At 60.0% G+C, this 22,112-nt stretch overlaps 1 protein-coding gene and 1 long non-coding RNA gene across 6 annotated transcripts in view; one reads left to right on the forward strand and one right to left on the reverse strand.

Annotated features, from left to right (window-relative positions):
• Positions 1–22,112, reverse strand: part of PSD (pleckstrin and Sec7 domain containing) — a 35,356-nt gene that overhangs the window by 9,069 nt on the left and 4,175 nt on the right. The window contains exons 1-10 of one of the 3 annotated variants that reach the window (XM_040703140.2): positions 20,937–21,097; positions 17,593–18,385; positions 17,423–17,525; positions 16,877–17,333; positions 13,085–13,528; positions 6,125–6,331; positions 5,578–5,658; positions 5,023–5,135; positions 4,164–4,222; positions 3,713–3,802 (exon numbers count right to left, since the gene is read on the reverse strand). In XM_040703140.2, coding sequence (XP_040559074.1) covers positions 3,713–3,802; positions 4,164–4,222; positions 5,023–5,135; positions 5,578–5,658; positions 6,125–6,331; positions 13,085–13,528; positions 16,877–17,333; positions 17,423–17,525; positions 17,593–18,321 — 2,283 coding nt within the window. In that variant the 5' untranslated portion in view covers positions 18,322–18,385; positions 20,937–21,097. Of the gene's footprint in view, positions 1–3,712; positions 3,803–4,163; positions 4,223–5,022; positions 5,136–5,577; positions 5,659–6,124; positions 6,332–13,084; positions 13,529–16,876; positions 17,334–17,422; positions 17,526–17,592; positions 18,386–20,936; positions 21,098–22,112 lie in introns of those variants that run through there. The other 2 variants (XM_040703141.2, XM_046943075.1) reach the window with 2 other exon arrangements.
• Positions 38–19,519, forward strand: LOC107053674. 3 transcript variants are annotated; one of them, XR_006939565.1, is made up of 4 exons: positions 38–196; positions 343–627; positions 5,114–9,865; positions 11,780–19,519. It is a non-coding gene; the product is annotated as an uncharacterized LOC107053674 (long non-coding RNA). The 3 variants fall into 3 exon arrangements; XR_005861112.2 differs by having other exon boundaries at positions 12,447–19,519; XR_003075880.3 differs by lacking the exon at positions 343–627 and having other exon boundaries at positions 12,447–19,519.

The raw sequence follows: 22,112 nt of genomic DNA on the forward strand, positions 1-22,112 counted from the left end.
GGGCGCGGGGCTGTGCCGGGGGGCGGGCCCGAGCCGCGCGGCTCAAAATGGAGGCGGCCGGCCCGGTGGGGCAGCGGCGGGGGCAGGGATGCCACGAGCGGTCTCGCTGCGGGACGCCCCGCCGGGTGGCGGGATGCTGGCCACGCCGCTCTCGGAGCGCGGTGGTGCGGAGCCGTGCGTCCGGACACCCGCACAGGTACCGCGGAGCTTAGTGGGGTGTGAGGCGGGCGGGGAGCGGCTGCCCGCGGATCAGGCAGCTGGGATGCGCTTGTCGGGGCGCACCGAGCCTGCCCCTGGTGACGCTGAGCCGGGGGCCTCGCGCCCCCTCCCTTCCGTCCTCAGGTGCCCGTCCTACACTTAACCTCTCTGCCCGGTCCTCCGAGCGCGGCCGGAGCTGCCCCGCGGGCGGGGCGCTGCCGCTCCGTGAGGGGCCGAAGGGCCGATCATCCTCGGAGCCGGGACGAGGATCGATGCGCCGCCCGCTTAGGCGTGACTGAGGAGGAGATGCGGCCAGGGGAGAAGGGGAAATTTTCCACTGTCGTCACTGCTCGGCACGGTGACTGCCGTGCCAGACCTGCAGGGCAGAGCAGGCTGCTCTGGGATGGGAGCGGGGCCGTGAATCCTGAGGTCAGTGGGCTGTAGAGTGCTACCAGGGGGAATCGGGGTGAGAAAATCCAGCTGTGCCCCCAGTTCTGAGGTGGGAGCCAGCCCCGCTTCCCACATCTGCTCCCTCATTCACCGAGCGTGCAAAGCATCTGATTGCTGTGCCCCCGAGCTGGGATTGGGGCCCCTCCTGCACCCTCCCCATGGGGCTGCCTGCATGCTGGGGTTTAATTCATTAACAGCTGTGAGCTGCTCTGGGCTCCAAAGCTGGAAAGTAGCACAGATAGGGCTGACTGCTAAGCAGCACTGGGGAGGAGAGGGCCTGAACTGGTTTTGTGAAGGCTCTGCGGAGCACAAGATTAAGCTATGGAACAAAGATACAGAGGATCTAAGGCTCCCCGAACCGATCAGTTGGGTAGAAGTCAAATCCACACCTGAGGTGCACAGCCGACAGCAGTGAATGAAGACTTGGGGGCTGGGCTGAAATCACACCTGCAAGAGGACGGCCGGGTCCCAGGGTTAAGCTAACCACCACGCCACCTGTGTAGGACACCAGTATGCCTCCCTCCGTGCTGGCTGGGCAGCTGTGCTCCTTTGGCTGCAGCAGTCCAAGCCCGGTATGCAGGCATAGGCATCCCCAGGCACGGCACTGTGAGCTCCCGCATCCCCAGGTGGTGAGAACACCCAGGCAGGCTGGGCACTGCCTGCAGAGCGTGGCTGCAGGGGTTGTCAGGGAGATGGCTTCCAGCAGCTGTGTTTGCCCAGCAGGGCAGCGTCACTGCCTTAGCTCAGCGGCAGGGGCACAGCGAGGCATGCTGGTGAGGGGGATGTGGTGCTCAGCTGTGAAAGCACAAGCTTTAAGTGTTTTAGTTTCTTCTGCAGGAAACTCTTGAGTGTTTACACGCATTATCTTGTAGCAGATAAAGTTTGTGTCTGACTCAAGCTGCCACCTGCTCTCAGGCATCGTGCTGCCTTTGTCTCGGGACTTCTGCAGCCAAAAAGGGAGAAAATGTGGTCCCCGTGGATGTTCCTTCCTGATGCTACCCACAGAGTCACGAGGCCTTGTGCCCCTGAAGCCACTCAGTGCTGCCCTGCTGTCCCCAGCCTTCTTCCAGCTGTGGGTGGGAGTCACCCCTCCTCCCTGGTGGGTTAGCACCTGCCCTGGGCAGGCTTGGGAAGGGCCACAAGACCTTCCTTCTGCACTGCTGGAGCTCCCTGTGAGCTGCACCGAGGCTCTGGGAAGCCCCTCTGAAGCCTGCCAGCCCTTTCCCTCCCCTGCTGTGCTTAGGAAACATGTGCACTCCTGCAGCACTAAAATTAGATAGCCAGCTGTGCATGCAGAGGAGCTTCAGTTCCCAGGTGGGGGACCCAGGTTTGTAGAAGAGGCAACATCCTATATAGGTTAATGGGACTAGTGCTGGCTGCTGCAGGGAGATAATACGCTTTCCTCATTTCTCTGCTGCCCAAGCCTGCAACGGGACCACGGAACCAAAGCCTACAGTGGGCAGAGAGCGTATTTTCCCACTGAGCCTGGCAAAAGCTGCACAGGAGTGGCCTGGCCGCTCTACCTTTTATGTGCTAGCTTCCTGCCCAGCACTTTGCACATTCCAGCTGCCCCGAGGCCCTGTGCACGGACAGGGCTCCAGAGGGAGCGATGGAGAAGCTGCAGCCTGCCCCTGGTGCACCACCTAGGAGGTGCCTTTTGCTCCCACTCCCCAGCACGGCACTGATACAGAGGCGTCTGAAAAACGGCTGTGGGAAGCTCTGCAGCTGCAGAGGGAACAGTCCATTTTTAGCAGCTCAGCCTCCCTGCTGCGGGCTGCAGGCAGCGATGTGCAGGGAGGTGCTCCCACATCATCAGGTGCAGTGCTGCAGCCCCTGGCCCGCACTGGGTGAGGAGCTTGACCCTACCCACAGCAGACTGCTGCAGCACGTGCTTACTGCCCTATCTCACACAGGCTGAGATCTGATGAGATAATGGATAACGTGATCGTGCCTGCTTGGGCACCTTTTGGGGTGGAAGCTGAGCCCTTGCACTGCGGGTACCCGGCTGTAGGGTGCTGGGGGCTTCAGAAAGAGCCTACAGAGGGACCTGTGGGGTTGAGATGCTCCTGGACAATGCAGCACTGGGGGAGGGCAGAGGTTCAGGGTCTTCATTTTGGATGTTTCTCTTCCATTCTGGGTGCTGAATGCCTTTTCTGGAGTTGGGTTTAAAATTAGGGAAGAATTTTTTCTAGCTCCTTTCACAGGAAAAGCGTGGGCCAGGAGGGAGGACAGCCCTATTGAGCGCTGCTGGTAACCCCTTAATGATGGGGCGAGCAGCACAGCCAGGAATAGACCCACAAAGGCTGAAAATGGAGCTCAGCTCTTTACCCCACGTTGCCTCTTTTCGTAAGGCACCTCCCACAGGAGTGGCGCTGGCACCCCGTGGGAACCCATTTCCCACAGCCCCACTGCTTCTCCAGCCGACGATTTCTGCCCTCATCCCATGGGGATGAGCCCTATTCCCAGACCACCTCAGCCGCAGCCCGCACCTGGTCCCCAGCGCACCCAGATGCCGTAGCCCGTGTCAACACCACTTCTCCTGCTCGTGCATCAGCTCAAGGTCAGGCTGTCCCCTCCGTGCTGCAGGACCGCAAGGCAGCCAGCAGCCAGCTCCTCCCTGCAAGCAGCAGCGGGGCTGCTCTGCTCCTGCATTAGTCAGGGAGGTCGAGAAACAGCCACAAGAGAGAGGGGCGCCAGGGATGGAAAGCCACCCCCCATGAGCAGAGCAGCTGCCTGGAGGCTGAGGCTCCCAGGAATCCTGTGAGGAAGAGGCTGGCCTCCCTCCTCCTCCAGGAAGGGGCCAGCTCAGGCTGCTGGCACCAGCTCCCAGAGGTGGCCAAGCACAGTCACTCTTAGACGTGCTGCCCTTTCCCCTGATCTCAGCACCGCAGAGAGAATGCTGTGGGCCAAGGGAACACCACTGACCCTGCCTTTTCCAGCAGCTTGACGCAAGCATGAGGATGAACACCTTCACTGCATCCCATGGAGCCATCCATGTGATCCCACCCAGAGCTCTTACCCTTCTTCCTGTGGCCTGGCTGGCTAGGGAGAGAACCAAATTTACCTTGAGCAGCTCCTTGGGGAAGTCGGTGCCTCCATTGAGCCCCTCCAAGTTGCCGATGAAGTCAGAGCAGGACATTCTTTTCCCGATGTTCTGAGGAAGTCAGGGAAGAGAAACGTGGGGTTTATCTTGGGGCCAGGGGACAGCAGCTGGCCGGAGCAGCCTGGGGCTTGGGGAGGCTGCATGAGGGCATGGGAAGCTGCCTGCCGTGCTCAGACTGGGGGCCTTAAGAAGCTTCCTTTCTCTAAGTTGGGTGTGACTGCTCCCAGCACCAGCGAGGCTTGGGGTCTTGCTCCCACCCCCTCTCCCTGTTCACTTTCCTCTTCCTTCCCCACCTCCCTCCGCTCACCCCTACAGGTCTCACATCTCCAGCACACACGGCTCTGTCCGGGGCACCTGCAGGTGGGGCAGAAAGGGCAGGGGACAGATGGGGCTGGAGGCAGGGTGAACTTACGTGTCCATGCAGATCTGTGTTCAGCAACATCAGGGCACAGGTCAGGGTGTGGGCTCCGTCTGCAGCACAAGCACAGGGCAGGAATTAGAGCCCCTGGGCACGGATGGAGGTTCTGCCGAGCCCGAAGCGGTCCTGAGCCCGCTCCTCCTGGCTGAGCAGGTGGCACACAGCATCAGCACGGTGCTGACAGCACGCAGGTGAGGAGAGAGGAGACCACTGGGTTAAAGCTGGTTCCCAAACTGAGCGCGCAGCCCTGCAGCCCCTCAGCCAGGCAGTGATGCTGCAGCTAACATCGCCCAGCCCCTAGCACGGGCACGGTGGAGCGGCATAGCCCTCTTCCAGCCAGCCAGCCAAAACCTCACCTGCCCAGAGCCAAACCAGAGCAGACTCAGCACATGAACACACACGGGGGGAGCGCAAAGACGTATAACACTGAAGTGAAACAGTGCAGGCTGGGTGCTCCTCTGTGCCGCCCTGGGTGCTGGGCAGCGGCACTTTCTCACCTGGCTCTTCCCTGAGCCGTGGGTCTGAGCTGGGCTCTGTGTGCTCAGGAGGGCCTTCTCTCGCCTCGTGTGCTAATCTGCTCAAGGTCAGAATTAAGGATGTGTTGAGCCCTACTTATGCATCTTCCAACTGGAACAGGTTTTGTTTTTTTTTTTTTAATTTAAAAAAAAAAGAAGTCTGAAGTGCCTGTCATTTGAGGGAAATGTGTAACAGGGCTGACTCCTAAGGCGTCAGTTCACACTCTCAGACTGAATTCTACTTTCATTTTGAGCACTCCCATTGAGCTGACGAGAACATGTGCTCTGTTGAACGAACACACGCACACCCACATGCACACGCACACAGAGCTTCTTACCCTCAGAGGAGATGGCATTGGGATTGCACTCATAATAGCGCTGGGAAAAATGAGCCAGCACTCGCTCTCTCTCCTGTGTCTCTCCCATCAGGGCCAGCTCCTTTAGGAAGGACCTGAAGAAGCAGCAGCAGCAGCGTTGGTCGCACACGAAGCCCAGCAACGATCCCTCTGACCCCCCTGCACATCAGTGGAGCTGTGGCTGTCCCCTCCCGCAGCCCCCACAGGAAGCCCTGCATCCAACCCACAGCGTCCAGCCCTGACGGCACATCGGGTTCTGGAAACTACATCGGGGAGGAGGTTAGGTCAGCACGAGTTGGATCTGGGCTCAGGGCCCGGAAACCCAGCCCGAGGTGAGCCTGACTGGGGAGCTAAGACCAAGGATGATCCTTTGTGCTTATGCGGTTGAGAGACCGCTTTGGGAATCGACCCAAGGCTGTGGGGTCTGCCTGCTCCTGCAGATCTCTGTGGGGGTGAGGAGCTGCAAAGGGCACGATCTGCTGGGACCCGTTCAGGCGGCCGTGATGCATGCACATGGCTGCACTCAGACTGTCTGACCTGAGGGCCTGGTCCAGGCTCATCCCCGTGAAGACGAAGAACTTCAGATATTCCCCTGCCACCATCTTGCTGAACTCGTTGCTGAAAGAAAAAGTGGGGAGCGAGAGTGGGATCGACCAGGCTGGGGGGACATCAAAATGCAGACAGGGATGGGATGGATTCTGGTGGGCTGGATACCTCCCAGGAGACATGATGGCAGGGCTGTGGGAAGCATGCTGGAGACAGAGGCACCCCAGCATCCCATGAAACTCAGAGGCGTCACCCACAGATCCAGTGGGAATACTCAGTATGTCAGCTAGCGGGTTCCCTGTTCTCTGACACCTTGCTGAAGGTGCCTGAGATGCAGAGCAAGTAGGAAGGTACCAAAACCTGGATGTTGCCTTTAGAGGAACACCTGGTATAGACAAGCTGTCACAGGGACAGGTCTCTGGGGTCCTGCCAGTGGTTCCCTGACAGCCCAGTGCCCAGAAGGGAAGCAGCTGTGGGTACGCTGGGGTTGCTGCAGGGAGGAATGATGCAGGATGGGCCATTCCTTGTGAATACCCACACGTACTTCTTCCCCAAGTGGCGGGCTACATCTGCTTTTTTAAAGCCATCCAGGTTGTAGAGCCGCTTGGCCAGGCGTTTGGCAGCCTCCAGATCAGCCTTGTGCCCATTGGAGAGCGTGTCGGTGCTGCCCAGGGCCAGTTGCTCCATGCTGTCCATCTCCGAGTCCGAGTCAGAAACCAGCTGGCTCAGGGGGTGCTCGCTGCAACTGGAAGGGACACACCGCGTTAGTTTGCCCACAGGTCCCCTGCTTGCTCAGCCTCTCAGGGGATGCAGGTCCTCACCCTGCTTCGGGGGCCAGCAGCTCTGCTGGGCCATACTGGTTAGAGGTGCTCAGGGGTCAGGGCTAAGTGCTAAGGGAAGGCTTGGAGATGTGGCTGGAAGAGAGGTAGGTGACGGGACCGAGGCTCTCAAAGCCACGTCCGAACCGGCCCTGCTCAGACAGGACAGCTGTTGGGAAGTCCCCCACCCTGAGCCTGCGAGACTTCGTGTGCGGGCTCGGGCTCTGCCAAGGCCGGCTGCAGCAGGACGTGGAGCGGAAACGTGCACACGCTGTACTCTGTATCGGTACGCCTGTTTTAACCCAGGCAAGCTCCTCGTGCTGCTCTCGAGTGCAGTGTCTACCCAAAACAAGAAGACCGTCATTCCCGCACTTGGCTTTTCCCATCCATAAACTTCAAAGCACTTCACAGAGGGAAGAAGCAAGGCACGGAGTGCGAAGATGAAGGAGAACCCCCCCGGCCTCCAGCACAGCATGGCGTGCTGGGGCTGCCCGTCAGCTCTCAGCCCCGCTGCCTTACATGGCCATGCTGGGAGCGCGCTCTTGGCTGCTTCTAGCACTCTGACTCAGCCGCACACAAATTATCCCAACAAAAAGTAAGTTGAATCTAATCAACAACGAACGTTAAGCAATTCTGACCTCGCCCAAATTTTCTGGCAGAGCTCGCACTGTTCCAATCTGATTTATTTTTAAGTCTCTAATTGACTTTTAAGAAGGCCTCCTCTCCTGAGCCAATTACCCAGGCCGATCTCCAGAGGCTCCACTCCTCACACTAAGGACAAAGCTGCTCCTCACTGCCTTTGGGCTGCAGGTCGTGCTGTCCCAGAGGAGCCCCGTGCAGCAGAGACAGGCTGCCCCGCGCCTCAGGGAGCTCCTGGCATCCCAGCAGGATGGGGAAGTGTCTGGCTGGATGTGTCTGTGGCGGACACGGTGCTGGCACCATGTGAGTCCCAGGGGAGATGCACGGGGCTTGGGCCACTGCAGGGCCCAGCAGCTCTGGGCAGTGGCTGCTGGAACAGAGCCACTGTGCCCTCAGCCAGGACAGCACTACCTCTTTTCAGGAGCAGGAGGTTAATCCAGTCACACCTGCAGATCATGGCTGGGAAAACTCAGTGTGCAATCATGGGAGCACAGCACTCTCCCAGCACAGCCCAGCAGGTCCAAGGTTGCCTTTCTGGCCACGGACTGAGCTACAAAACCCAAAGTCCATCGCTCCCTGCAAAGCAAGCAGCTGCCCAGCCATCCTCTGAAGACCTTTTCATTCTTCTCAACCAACATCGCTGAAATCTCCCCATACCCTTCTGGGCCTTCATGCACTCACTGAAAGGCTGTCCTCCCTGCCACAGCTGCTGCATGGCACCTCCTGCAGTGAACCCAGAATTCAGAGTCTCCTCTACGACCTCTTCCCAATCTGCATACAGCTTTCCCATCTAGTGCCAAGCTCCAGCTGTGGGGTCACCTACAAAACCTCCTTGACCTTCCATACCTCTATCTCACAGAAGGTTCCCAACCTGTGGCTGTGGCTCTTTCCTGGCTTCTTGAAACTAGCATGCAGGGACTGCCGTCTGTTTCCTAAAGTCACTCTACCTGCAGGATCTGCCATCCCGTCCCTTACCGAGCCCCACTTCTGACTTTGGTCTTTATATCAGCAGAACACGTCCTTACAGTCAGGACAAGGCAGCTGTATGAGCAATGCCAGGCTTGCAGCCACGCCACGAGGTGGGCTTTCGCCCTGTGCTCAAGCCACTGTCATGATGCTACACGAGGACCACCAGTGTGGGCAGTTTGGCTGTGCCCCACTGATGGCAGCCTTCTACCCCAGTTGGTTGGAGAACGCCCATCCTGCAGGGAGAAAAGCAGGAACCCAACCCTCAAGCAAACAGCAAGCAGAGCAAAGAGCATACATCCACGTCTGAGGCAACCGAGGTGACGCTGATTTTCTTGCCAATGACCTAATGTCTCAGGGGATTTTTTAGTGTACTTCCTAAGTGACATTTCAGTTTGGCTTGAAGAAACACGGAGATAATAATTTTACTTTAGATGTATTTCCAACTCGAGAACCAGTCTGCACTTAAGGAATAATGATCAAATTTGGTATTGTATGAGCATCTCCAGCGTGCCTGGCATGAGTCACCATGGAGCGGGCCCAGGGCAAGAGCAGCCCTGCCAGCACAGCACAGCCACCAGCACCCACAGCGCCTGCAGCACAGCCCTGATCCTGATGGGCGCCCGCTTGGTGGGAGGCAAGGGCCCCACAGCTGCTGCCAGGGCCTCAAGGCAGGGTCCGGCAGAAATAAAGTGCTTCAAGAGCAGTTCTGCAATGAAAGAACTGAAGATAGTCCACATGTGGGGTTTACATGCCTCACTCCTTGGTCCCAAATACTCCTTAACAAAACCATTTCTCTTCTGACCCCCAAATATTCCAGCTCCGGGCCCTTATTACTCTTTTACCAGTCACAAATACATCTCTGGGCCCAAATTCTCCTCCACGTGTGCATGAGCCATGCTTCTCTGTGCCCACACCCTCCTGCCCAGGGCCCTACTCCTTCCCTGCCTCTAGCTTTTCCCTCTCTGAGCCCCATACTTCCTTCTCAAAGCCAAACACACTTCTCCTGGATCTGAACACTCACTGTTTCACCTCGATATCCCTTCTCTGGCTGAGAGCTCAGAGCACTGCAGGAAGAACTGGAGCACCTTCCTGCACTGCAATGCAGCGTGTTGCTGCAGGAGCTCCAACCTCCACCTTGCCACAAGGAGCTTGCCTAGCACCGTGGGGCAACAACAAGCTGTCAGCCCAGCAGAGCCTGCCCTAAGGGTGCCCACCAGCCCTCACTGCCAGCGGGGATGTATGTGCGCGGGGGAACCCTGCTCCTTGAGACTACTCAGCCAGGTGCCCATTGGACCCAGCCAGGGGCATTCTGTTGAGCCCCCATGTTACCCAGATCCCATTGCCACGTGAGACACCTGCTGCAAGCAATTCAGAAATGCCTACCACAAACCACTTGTTCCCTAAAAAGGGCCATGGCAGACCTGGATTAATTCCTGCAGCATGGATGGGGCAGGGAGCCCGGACCGAGGCAGCGAGGTGCACGGGGCAGCCCAGCACTGCCTCGTGGTTCTGGTGCCCCACACGTGAGGCTCTGTGCCCGGTGCCTCCGCCCAGCACACCCAGCCTGCCTAATATTGCTGCTAAGAATGTACCAGTCCGGATCTTCGGCTGAGCTAAATAAATGCGGCTCCCTCCACTGGTCTCAGTGGAGTGACTTTGATTTACGACAGCTGAGATCTGGGCTGGTTCATTCCTTGCAAAATTGAAGTTGGGCTGGGAGGACACTTGAAGGTCAGCCAGGCCGGCCTCCAAGCGTGGGCAGAACTGGTGCTGCTGTCCTCGTCCAGCAGCTGCGCCCAGCCGGCTCCCAGATCGTCCGGCAGCCCCGCCGACATCGCTGCGCCCACAGACAGGTAAGACCCAACCTGGGGCACCGTGCCCCTCCTCGGCGCTGTCTCCGTGCAGAGCGAACACACAGCTGTTCTGCCACCCCGCAGCACGGCTCTCCTCCCTGCTGCCGCCGGTCCTCGCCCAGCCCCGTGCCACCGCCGCTCGCGGGGACCGGGATGGTCTCTGCGGGGGCCGTCCTCCCTCGGACCGATTTCAGGAGGCGGCAGCTCGCAGGGCCGTAGATCCGGTTACTCACCAGGCGGGCGGAGGGGCGGCTTCTCCTTCAGACACACGGATGTCATGGTGCTACCCGGGGAAGCCCGCTCCTCCGGGACCTCTGGGCGAAGTCCGGACAACGGGGCGTGAGCGAACGCGCCCCGCGGGGCCGCATCGGAGGCGGTCACACCCCGACACGGGGGGGCGCGTCCCGAGGGGATCCCCCCCCGCCCCCCGCCGCCCCCTCCCCGCTGCTGTCGGGCCCCTTCCCCGCGGGCGCGGCCGCCCGTGCCCCGCCGCAGTCCCGTCGCGCTGCCCCCGCCCGCACCGCCCCTCCCGCAGCGCCGCCCCCGGGGCCGCGGGGACCCCGCGCGCCGCCGCTCCCGGCTGCGCTCCGCTCCGCTCCATCCCGGCCGCGGCCCCTTCCATCGCCGGCCACGCCGTGCCGTGCCGTGCCGCACCGCCGCCCCGCCCGCCCCATCGCCGCCCGCCTCACCGCCGCCGCCAGTGGCCGCGCCGTCCCCGCGGTCCCCGCGCACGCCCCCGCCCCCGCCGGGCCTCGCAGAGCCGCGCAGGTGGCACCTGGCCCCGCTGCCGCCGCGGGATTCTGAGCCGCACCGCCGCTCTCGTGCACGTGTGCGGCATGTGCGGGCCGGGCAGCTCGCCTCGCGTCCCCGGGCCCCCGGCACCGCCGTCCACGCTGGGCCCCGCGCCGCTCCGCGGCCGCCCGGACACAGCAGAGCGTGGCACTGGGGAGCGGTACAGGTAAGAAACCCCGCACACCTTAATGCTCCCATTGTACTGTACTGTACTGCAACGCTGCAGGGTGTTCCTGGGGAGAATTACCCCTCCGTTCGTGCCCAGCCTCCCATGCCGCACCCCCCCCCCCTTGCTTTCCCCTCTTCCCATCCTCAGCCCTCTCCCCACGCCTTCCCACATCACACACACAGCAGCCCCATGACCCCGTGGCTCTCAGGGCACACACTGCCCAGTTTGCCCAGAGCCAGACGGGTTCCCCATGCTCAGCCCACTGGTGAACAGCCACCAGCCCTGGGCCAGCAATGAGGAGCAATTACCAGCCCCTCCCTCAATAATAAATGTCCCTGGGGGTGCACACAGCCATGGCTGGCTCTGGAGTCCCATTTGGGACCTGGGGAGCCAAGGGAGGCTGAGCGCATGGATTCTAGGGCACTCGCACCCCGAGGGGACACCATTTGCCTGTGTCTCTCCGGCGCTGATGCCCTACAATCTGCAGTGCCTGCCCCAGGGCTGCCCTGGGATTTGGATCTGTAATTGCAAAATGACAACCCAAGAGCAGCCCAGTTCCCACCTCACTCTTGCGCCAATGCCACCAGCCCCAGAGGGACCGCACGTCCCCAGTGCGGCACAACATCCTGCCTCCTGCTCCTGGCCCCGCTTTGGGCCACTGTCACCTCTGTGGAGACAGCAGCCTCCCATGCAGTGACAGTGGCAACCCTGCAGCATGGCCCAGAGTGAGGGCCTGGCCCTCCAGGAGCCCTGCTTCATGCCGGAGGTGCCTCTGCAGGTGTCCCGCTGTGGGGCAGCCCAGCAGACCATCTCCCATTGCTAATGCAATCTACCAGGGCAGGGGGCTCCTAGTGTTACAGCATGGGAAGTGTACCAGGGACATGCAGTGCTCCCAGGGGCTGTCTCCCAGCTCAGGGCTGCAGCTTGTGCTGCTGCTGCTTCCTTTCACACAGGGTCACTGGGACAGGCTGAGGGGACCCGGTGGGGAGGGCTCACCGCGTTGGCAGCTGGGCGTGCTTCCTGCCTGCAAGGTCAAGATTGAAGTGTGGTCCCAGAACGTTGCGTGCTGAGGGATGCCAGAGCCTTGGTCTGGGCCGTGAGGGTGCAGGAGCTGAGGCTGCCTGGCCTCGCAAGGAGCTGCGCACCACCACTGCCACCACAGGAGCTGGGAGTCACAGCTTGCAGAGCCCTTCCCCAGCACAGACCCCAGCCTGGCACCAAGTACCCCCACAGCCCCTTCCGTGCCCCTGTGGTGCTGCTGCTGCAGCAGGAGGCATCCTGTGAGCAGTGAGGTAAGCACTGTCCCTTCGGTGTCTCTGGAGCCATCTTGGTCCTATGCCTTGACAGAGGAATAGGAAGCTGAGTCTGCCTTCAGCAAACAACCATCCATGGCTAGATCCTGCTACCCTCAGCTGCTTGGTACCACTTGGACACAACCAGTTTTATGCAGAAACCTTGCGTGGCCTCTGTACCACTGTGCTCCTGCCCTCAGTGTCCCAAAAAAAGAGAAGCCCAGCCCAGAGCTCAGCTCTTTTCCCCCAGAATGCCTCCAGGATGATCCTGGAGTGATGACCCACCACACAGCAGATGCAGTGTCCCACCCTTCTCTCTTGACTACAGGCACCAGAGGTGACAGAAAGCAAAGATCCCCACATGCCCATCCCAAGCTAAGCCTATCAGGATAACACAGGCTGCAGCCAGAAGTAATACAGGTTTGGTTGGACACTCAAGAGAAAGCCAAGCTGCTTTTCCCTTCCCATGGCCCACTGGAGAAGCCTGGAAGCGTTCAGGACCCTCTGGCATTGCACAAGACGTCATTGGGCAAGAGGAGATCTTGTGGGGAGGCAACCTAAGCAGGAAGCTCAGCACTGGTGTGACCGACACGCCAAATTCCCTGAGAGCCATCAGCTCCCGACTTGGGCCACTGGGATGGATGTGGCATCTGGACTGGACTTGATCATGCTCCAGGTGAGCACACCCCAGAAAAAGGAAAATCTGCCCGCCAACTGGCTGAACCCTAAGTGCCTCATCCCAAGACCTTGCTGGGAGAGGGAAGAGTACAAGAAAGGCAGTGTATCAGCCTAGACGTGGTCTCACATATAGCCAGGACGGAAGAGGTGGGGCTGAGCATCCTGGCCCGCTTTCCTGCTCCCCAGCAGCACTGGTTAGGCTGTGGCTACAAAACATGCAGCACAGGATTAGACTTGATGCTGAGCTGTGGTGGCCCAGGTGGGCAGTAAGCAATTTTGGTCACTCACCTCATGTTGGAGGCCAAGGGAGTACCAAAGCTGTCCTCTGAGCAGCAAGGGCTGTGCCGAGCACCCTTCCTTCGCCTCCCCCTCTCCTCCTCCCTCTCAGTCCAGGGGGCATCTGTGGCTGAACTGGTCCCAGAGTCCGGCTCCAAGTGAGCCAGAGGAGCAAAGTTCTCCTCGATCAGCTTCGCACTGTCTCGGATCTGTCCCTGAACTTCTGGGGTGAGGGCTGGGAGATCAAAAGTGAAAAAGGTCCCATGAGTGCGGGCTGGGGAGGAGAGGATGTCAATGGAGTCCAGGCTGGTGTAAGATGTGCCTTTGGCTCGATGGGACTCCATGATGCTCTCAAAATGCTTGCTGAAAGAGTCCATGCCATCCTTGGAGAGGCTGTGCCCTAGCAGGAAGGGCACTGGAGACTTGAGCATGCCCTGTGTGTCTCGATCCATGATCCTAGAGGGAAAGAAAGCAAGAGGAACTGGTCACTGAGGAGCAAGAGGTCGAAGCCCCAAACAAAAGCCCATGCATTGCTCCAGAAGGAAAGTGGGGAGGGCAGAAGTCTCCTCTGAACATCTGAGTACACCAGGCCTCCAAAGGAAATGCCTTGCCTACCCAAGACAGCATGGGAAGAGGGCTGTGCTGGCCTCCCTCCAGCCATATGCCTCTCTTTTAATGCGCCATGGACTTTTGTTCCCTTAGTGGCTCATCCTCCTAAGAAGCTTACGAGATGGCTACTGCTCCCAGCCACTCGGCTTGAGCTTAGATCCAATAAACAGCTCAGGCACCAAAAACAGGATGTAGTTCAGCTCCACTTCCAAACAAATCCACAAGTGCCTGAATTTTCCATGAGCCTTCAGAGCTCCCGGCACCCACAGCACTCCTGGAGCCACCGAGGACAGCGTGACACTCCTCTGCATATGTGACACCACAGCCACTGAGCCAAGCCCGCCCTCAAGGTCAGCATAAGCAGCAGCTCCCCACGTTTGTTTTGAAGGAGGAGGAAAGAGCAGGATGGTCTGATGGTAGTGAGAGCACCTCAAAGGGACCGGGCTGCCTTCAGACTGGCTGACCTCCTCCCTGCCGAAGCACTGTGCTCTCTGAGCCCTGCCAAACCTCTGGGCACGGATCACCCTGCAGGAGGCTCAGCTTGTCTGCAGCATGGCTCTGCGTCCAGCCCAGCGCAGGAGTTCCTACATCTCGAACCCCTGAGCATTTCATCCTAGGGATGAGCCTGCCCATCAGTCTGAGCGTGTGACACAGGGATATTTCCAACACACTGTCAGCCCTTCAGTCCTATAAGCCCAAACACAACCCTAAAAGCCTCTTTCACTCACAAGCTGCTATCACTTTATTAGAGCACCAAAAAAGCACTTGTTATGCCATTCTCTTTCCTGATTAAATGCGAAGAACTGATCCAGCTTGTCATAACATTTGTTATGAACAAACAGCTTCTTACAGAAGGCTCAGAAAATGCAGCGCTGTTACAAGCACTGAGTGATTTATCATTTATTAGCCTTCATATCCTGCTCCAAAGTCTCACAGATTATTGCAGCGGGCTCTGAGCTGACAGCCTCACTGCACCAGAATGTGGAGGGCTTCAGGGGGCACCCAGCGAGGTGGGTAAGTAGGGGACACACATCCCAGAGACCGATAACCGTGCTGCATTACATGCTGACAACTCAGCCAGCACTTCTGGGTACCGCGTGGGGCTGAGCAACCCGACCTCAGCAGCCACATCAGCAGAGGGGAAGGGGCTCCCGTGTCCCCCAGCACATCGGCATCCACGTGCCGGTGTCCCATCTGGGAAGGCTGCCCTAGCGGCAGACCCGAGGGCTGTGCCGGGCGATGCTGTGCTCCCAGGGGGGACAGGGGCTCCTACCCGCAGCCAGCCCTCGCACACCGGGCAGCGGGGCACGGTGCTGCAGAGCCGGCTCTGGCTCACTCAGCAGCGCTGCCTCCGGCTTAGTGCCCCCCCGAGGACACTCGAGAAGGGGGAGAGGAGCCCGCTCTCGCTGACAGGTCTCTGCGCTCTGGGACTAATGGGAATAAAGACAGCAAAGGCTTAGACTGGTCATTAGTCGTAGAGCCGGCTCTAAATATATTCAGGGAGTGGATTCTGGAAGAAGACACTGTTTCTTATGTCACTTTCCACGTCTTGTTTGATTTTGTATCGGATTTTTCATCCCGATGTCCTGTTGCACGGTCTCTTATTTTAGGAGAGCAGATGACAACGAAGGTACCCTTTGGCAAGAATATAAAGGGCAACAAAGTAGTGCTGAGCCAGCCTTCCCTGCGCAGAGGGTGCTAAATCCCTAAGGCTAGATTTTCAAAGGGATTTACATGTCTAAATGCTGCAAATCAGCATCCGATGGTGTCTCAACGATTTTGCAGGGCTGCTCCTTCCCATCTACCAGCAAAGCGCTCTGCAGAGAAGGACTGGCTGGGATGGAAGCCTCTGGTTTGCAACAGCTCCTGCAGTGCAAAGCAGTGCCGGCTCTTGGAAGATGGGGTGGCTTTTAATGACCCCAGCATCACCGCATCGCCCCTCCTGTGAGCAGACAAAGCAGAAAGCTTGAAGCAGAAAACATCAATACTGGTGACTGGTAAACAGGAGGGAGGGCTGCAGCTGCAGAGCTCTCTCCGAAGCGGTGCGTAAGCAAAGCCCAGGCTGTGATGCGGGCACTGAACCAACTCGCTATTTCAGAGTGGTGATTTTTGGCACTGCTGTCAGCAGGGTCTGTGCCTCGCTGGGAATAGCCAGCGCTCTGTCTGCACATCAAAAAAACCTGAAAGCCACCAGCCTACAAGGAAGCTGCATGAAATGAGCAGGACAGTGCCGGATGCACCGCGGTAGTTATGCCAGGAGCGCCGTGTTGAGGGCAGCGATGCGCTGAGGCACACACCCGAGCTTTCTGGCCATGCCTGGGGAACTCCAGCACGGTGTCCCAGAGGGCAAAAGGCTTACAGCCCATGGATGCGTAATGGGCCCACAGGTGTTTGGAAATTAATTATCACCTGGTAAAAGAATTGTTACAGTAACTTGAATAACTTGCTTGGAGTGATAATATGACTTACAAAGCTTGTTCACATTCTCTATCACAATTCATTTGGGAAAAAAATGCATTTCCCTCCTGGGAAACCCGCAGGATCCCAGCTGCCTGTGCAACGTGCACCTTCCCATCCACAGCAGCCCACCTCACATGCTTCTCCCTCCACTGCAGGGTACCACTGCAGGTTACTTCATCAACTGTTCCCACTCCCAACACCAACCCCCCTTCTCCTTTTCTGAGCATACTGCCAGGCAGCTCTCTGTCCCAGCACAGAGGAATCACTCAGCTCCGCTCCCCAGCATCACTTTCCCTTCACTGCAGAGCATTTGCAGATGAAGCAGAGGCTCTTGTCCCGTCCGATGCCCATCACTACCCTAGTACAGAGTATTTTGCCACACAAGCAAGAAACAACACAAAACACAAATCCTTTCAACCCGGTGACCCATGGCACTGTACCCAGGTGCTGGGCTCATAAGGTGACCTGATCATAGGACTCATTCCCAGCAGAGTGGGTCCTGTGGTGCAGTGCTCTGCGCTGGACACCAGCACCACCCTGCTCCTTCCATGGGGCAGCGAGGGACCCCCTCAGCCCTGTGGGACAATGAATAACCACTTCAACCACCTCCTGTGGCTCAGGCACAGCTACTGAGGGTTCTGGCTTGGGCTCTTGTTTGTCAGAGCCCCTTTGTCACGGATGTGGGATACCGAGGAGGGTGAGGGGAGTTCTCTGCCCTCCCACGCTGAACCTCACCTTTCCCTGCTCTCCTTCCTCGTGGCCTCAAACACCTCATCGTCCTCATCCGCATCTCCATCACGTAGTCCATCCTTTGTGTGCTGGATGCTGTGCTCAGGGTTCCCCTCAGGCATGCTGTCTCTCCTGCCTGGGGTCCCTGCAAAGCTGGGGTTGCTCTCGCTGTCCTTCTGGCTTTCGATAGCAGAATCCACCTCATCCCTCTCAGCCAGGATGTCATCAATGTTGGTTTCGCGGTAGCAGCGCAGCGGCACGGTGTCCAGATCTGTTTCGGAGTACTTCACAGCCCTCCTGATGATGCCCGTCTCACAGGAGCCCTGCTGCCTGCCACCTGCTGGGGACACCTCGATCTCCACCTCCACGTGGCTCAGGCCATGCTCGGGAAGTGAGCTGGGTGGCTCCACAGGCAGCGGGTGACTGGGCTGCAGTGGAGGCTCAGTGACGGGGGCTGAGGAGCCTGGAAGAAAGCCCAGAGCCCCTGTTCAATCCCAAATCCCAGCGGGTTGGGGCTCTGCATACCCACAGTATCCCTGCCTGATGCCTTACCTGTTTTCGGGGCACCCAGTGAGCCATAGAAAAACTCCCACTTGGCACGGGCGATGCGCTGGGCATGGGCTGAGCTCTGCCGGGGGCACGGCCAGGCACTGCCCTGCAAGGACACAGTGGTCAGTGGGGCCGGGCTGGATGTAGTCCAGTGTGGGGCCACGGGCACCTACCTGGAGCCAGGGGCTGGTGGGGACGTCCCGTGGCGGGGCCTGCAGCCCGTTGGTGAGGGAACTGGAGAGGCAGCTGGTGGTGAGGGAATGGGCATCCCTTCTGCCTTCGTGGGGACGTGTCTCCCCCGGGGACCTGCAGCTGGCCAGGAGCGGGTCAGATGCGGAGGCCTCCAGCTTCAGACTGCGGAGCAGCTGATCCTGGGGCCGGGGCTGCCCAGGGGGCACACGCCAACCTCCGCCGGGCTCTGCGGGGCCATTCTCCTGGGGCCCGCTGAGGGGCCGCACGCTGGCCTTCTCGATGAAGCGGAAGGTGACGACGGAGCTGCGTCCCTCCGGGGCCACCAGTGGGCTGCGGCTGCCGGGCGAGGTGAGACCTGGGGCGGGATGGCCCCTCCGTGGGGTGCAGGGGGCCGTCAGCCGCCCCCCACCCAGGCAGCCCCCGTTGCCAAAAGGCCCCATCTCTGTTGGCTTGCGAGCCAAGGAGCCGGTGCTGTTGTAGAGGCCAGGTGGGCAGCGGCGGGTCTCAGGGGCCAGGCCCTTGCGCATGAGGTGTAGGCGACCAGCGTTGAGGTTGGGGGTGAGGCAGCGTGGGGGGCTGTGCCGGCCTGGCTCAGGGCTGGAGGAGATGGGTGGCCAGGGCCTGCGGTCCCCATGGTGGGAGAAAGGCGGGGGCGAGGCGGTGCAGCCCTCGGCTGGGGGCAGGCGGACAAGGCCCCCCGCCTGCGCCATGCTGACAGGGTGAGCACAGGTGTCAGGGCTGGAGCTGGACAGAGCGAGGCATCCTCAGGCAGCCCTGGAGGGCAAGGAGAGGCGATTAGAGAAGGGGAGCAAAGATGGGGGAATGCAGACATCGTGATGTTGCTTGAAAGTGGCTGTAGGTTGGAGACCGGCCTGAGCATCTGGGGACAGGTGGCCTGAGAAGTGCTGCTGTCCCTGGCTCCCCTTGCTCCTCCAGCACTGTTCTACAGACCAGCAGCATACAGATGCAGGGGGAACACATGCTGCGTGCATTGAAATTGGTTTCATTTAGCCTGACTTAGGCTGAATAGTTTACTACCTGTAGCCACCTAATATCCCTCCATAAGGGGAAAAAAAAGATATATGGGATCGCTGAGATATCCCCAGACTGAAGGAATTTGATACCAGCAGCCCAAGGAAGAAGCCCATCTCTTTTGGAGGTCAGTTTGTGTTTTAAAGTGTGTCACCCGTCACATGCCGCAGCCGCAATCTGTGGCACAGACAGAGCTGTCAGCACCGGCGGATCCAAACAGAGGCAGCTGAGACAGCCCTGCCTGGGGGCCGAGCGCGCCTGAGCCAGCAGCACGGCTCGGGACGTTTCCCGTCGGGACACCCATCACCCCAGGGCGGTGAGACAGCACGGGATGGGAGGACACGGCGCCTGGCGGCCCTGCGGGCAGCACTGCCAGCTCTGCTCTCTCAGCACAGCTCACACTCGGACTCTTCCCCCAAGTCCTCTGAGCTGCCGGTGTGCAGGAAGGGCTTTTGATTCCCCGTGAGTGCAGAGGTACCGATTCCTGCACTTGCATCTCAGCACTTGAAAGCAAAAACCCAAATGTCAGCGGAGGAAAGCGTGTTTTCTTCTCCCAGCTTCTGAGAGCAAACCAAACAGGGTTAAACTGAAGGCCGCAGGACTGGATTTTCAGCGGTGTTTAGGCTGAGGAGATGCGGAGACATAACTCTTAATAAAATAGCCAAAATCACCCACATGGGGCAGACGTCTCTATCTGCACTACTACACTTGCAGAACACGTGGCTCCTACGGAGCAGCAATCCATAACCCACCGCCTGAACAAAACACTCTCCCGTTTAAGATGTCGGTTACTGTTTTTATACTCTTTTCTCCTGTTATGGTTGTATTCCCGTTCAAGGTTGCTTAACTGATAAATAACACCAATGCTGGCTTATATATTTCAAGTGAAACCCCACTTTTATCTTAACGCAGACTGACACGCATGCCAAGGAGAAAAGTTATCACTAGAAAATAGTTGGCATGCACTGTAACATAAGGAATCTATAAAAAACAGCCCATCGCAATGCAGGCGAGTTACTGCTAAAATAAATGGGATGAGCACAGCACGTCCTCCTGCTTATCGAAGGGGACTTATCAAATGCAGAGCAGAGGCCGTGCCCTCCCGCGAGCCACTGGAGCTGGGCTGCCCCCCCATCCAGCAGAGTGAGCCTTTCTGCAGTGATGAAAGGTAAAAAGCATAAATGCAACAGAGACGAAGAATCAGTGGCGTAGCTGAGGCTCACCGATTTGAATTATGAATCAAAGCGATGCTCTTTAAATCACTGTGATGAATGGTTGAGCCGATGGTACCTGAGGGAGGCTGCCGGGAGGCAGGAGCTCCCATGCCCGGGGAAGCCACGGGCAGCACGGGACGCGTGGCACAGGGGACAACTCAGGAGCAGCAGCGTGGCGGCCAGGGGCTGCACGTCTATCGGGAATATCAGTTGTTCGACACCACGTCTCGCCCCTGCAAGGCACTCGCTACTGCTGCCTGTCCCCTCTGAGCACCAAAGCGGTGCCCGGGGGTTCCTCCCGGCCTCGGGGCTGTTCCGGAGGGACCCGAGAGCTGCTCGCCGTGCCGGCGCTTGCCCGGCTCAGCGGGGCGACGCGGGTGAAGCGGCAGACGCCCGGCGCTGCTTACGCTGCAGGGGAAGCGCACACCCACGCGAGGTGTGTGTAGGGCCAACGCGCACACGCTGCGGGAGGATGCCGGGGAAGAGGCAAGAAATGGAACGCAGAGGGAAGGTGCTGAATTCGCAGGACGGGTTGCGCCGCCGTGCCGGGCGCGGGTCCGCCGCCACCAGCGGCAGCTGGGCACGGGGACGGCGGGGCTGGGGGGGCTGCGGTCCGGCGGGGACGGCCTCGAGGAGCCTCCGCACTCGAAGGACGCAGAGTAATGTGGGCACAGCTGTCGCCCAGAAGGGGAGCCCGCAGGCTCTGTGGCCGGGGCACGAACAGGTGGCGGCCGCGAGGGCCCCCTTACCGAGGGATCGTCGAGGCGAGGACTTGCCCCCCCGGGCTGGGGAAGGACCCGCGTCCCCTCCCTCGTCCCCAGCCCGGCCCGTCTCGCCCCGCGCCTCCGTCTGCTCGGGATCAGCCTTGAGTGGATGTGACAGCCAGTCGGATGAGCGGCAGCCCGCCCGGCTCTCCGCCCGGACACGTACCGCTGCCCCCGCAGCCCCGCACCGCCGCTCAATGCGGGCGCCCGGCTCCCGCCCGCTCCGGCCCCGCAGCAACTGCCGCAACTTTCCCCGCGCCCCCGCCGCGGTGCTCCGGCCTCCGGCCCCGCCGCGCTCCGCTCCCCGCGCCTTACTGCCACTGCCGCCGCCGCATCCTGCTTCACACCGCTGCTGCTGCTGCTGCTGCTTGCACGGCACGGCACGGCACGGCACGGCACGGCACGGCACGGCACGGCACGGCACGGCACGGCACGGCACGGCACGGTCCGCCCCGTCGGGTGCGGTGCGGTGCGGTGCCACCGGCCCCAGCCCGCCGCTCCCCGCCGCGCTAATCCCGGCGCGGGGCCGTCACTCCGCCCCGCTGACAGCCCCGGCAGCCAATGGGAGTTCCCGCAGGGCGCCGCGCCCCGCCCCGCCCGGTGGCACCGGGACACGCGGCGGCGGGGGCGGCCGGACCGCACCGCACCGCACCGCATCGGGCCCGGTGTGCGTGTCCCGGGATGACACCACGCTCGTGTCCGTGTGCTCGCTCCGGTAACACCGTGCTCATCCCCATGCTCAGCGTAACACCGCGCTGAGGGCCGTGAGCGTGTCCCTGGGTAACACAGTGCTCACCCTGCGTCCCGTTGCGCGTGTCCCCACGTGCCACCGTGAACCTGCTCGTACGCACCGGTGTGTGTGAGCACCGGCGCGGGAGGTGTGTCCCTGAGCAGCAGTGGGCACATTCCCGTGGGGACGTGTCCTGATCATTGCCGTGCTGCCATGCACTGCACACCATCATGTATGTAGCAGCAGCTGGCAGCAGCGCTCATCTCTTGCCTGGGCTGCTGGATCAATGCACTGTTAAACAGTGCTTTATTACCTCGCCTGGCAATCGTTACCATGGGCGTGTGGGAGGAGAGGCCCAGGAGAGCGGGTGTCCCCCGTGCACGCTGTGCTGCAGGAGGAACATAGGCAGAGCACCCTTCTAGGTGCGATCCCCGCCGGCAGTGAGTCCGGCTCCACGCCTGCCTGCCCTTGCTGTTACCCAGAAAGCGTGTCCTTTTGTCCCCGCCTGGGTGCAAGGACATGGGGAGGGAGCAGCCCGCTCTGCTCATCTTTAATGCATAGAAGCACTGCCATTTTCTCCCCTCCTCCTGCAGACTGCTGCCTGCACAGCCCCTCTCCCCCACGCCGGGGACGGCAGGTCCCCAAGCTGCCTCGCACTGACAGCTTCCTCGGCAGACTGGAGCGGAGCTGGGCTAATTAGGGGCCTCACTGCTACGGGATCAACGACCTGATTCCTTCAGCAGCTTCTTGATGGCAGCAGG

This window comes from Gallus gallus, chromosome 6 (assembly GCF_016699485.2).
Source record: "Gallus gallus isolate bGalGal1 chromosome 6, bGalGal1.mat.broiler.GRCg7b, whole genome shotgun sequence".
In the NCBI taxonomy this organism is placed as follows: domain Eukaryota; kingdom Metazoa; phylum Chordata; class Aves; order Galliformes; family Phasianidae; genus Gallus; species Gallus gallus.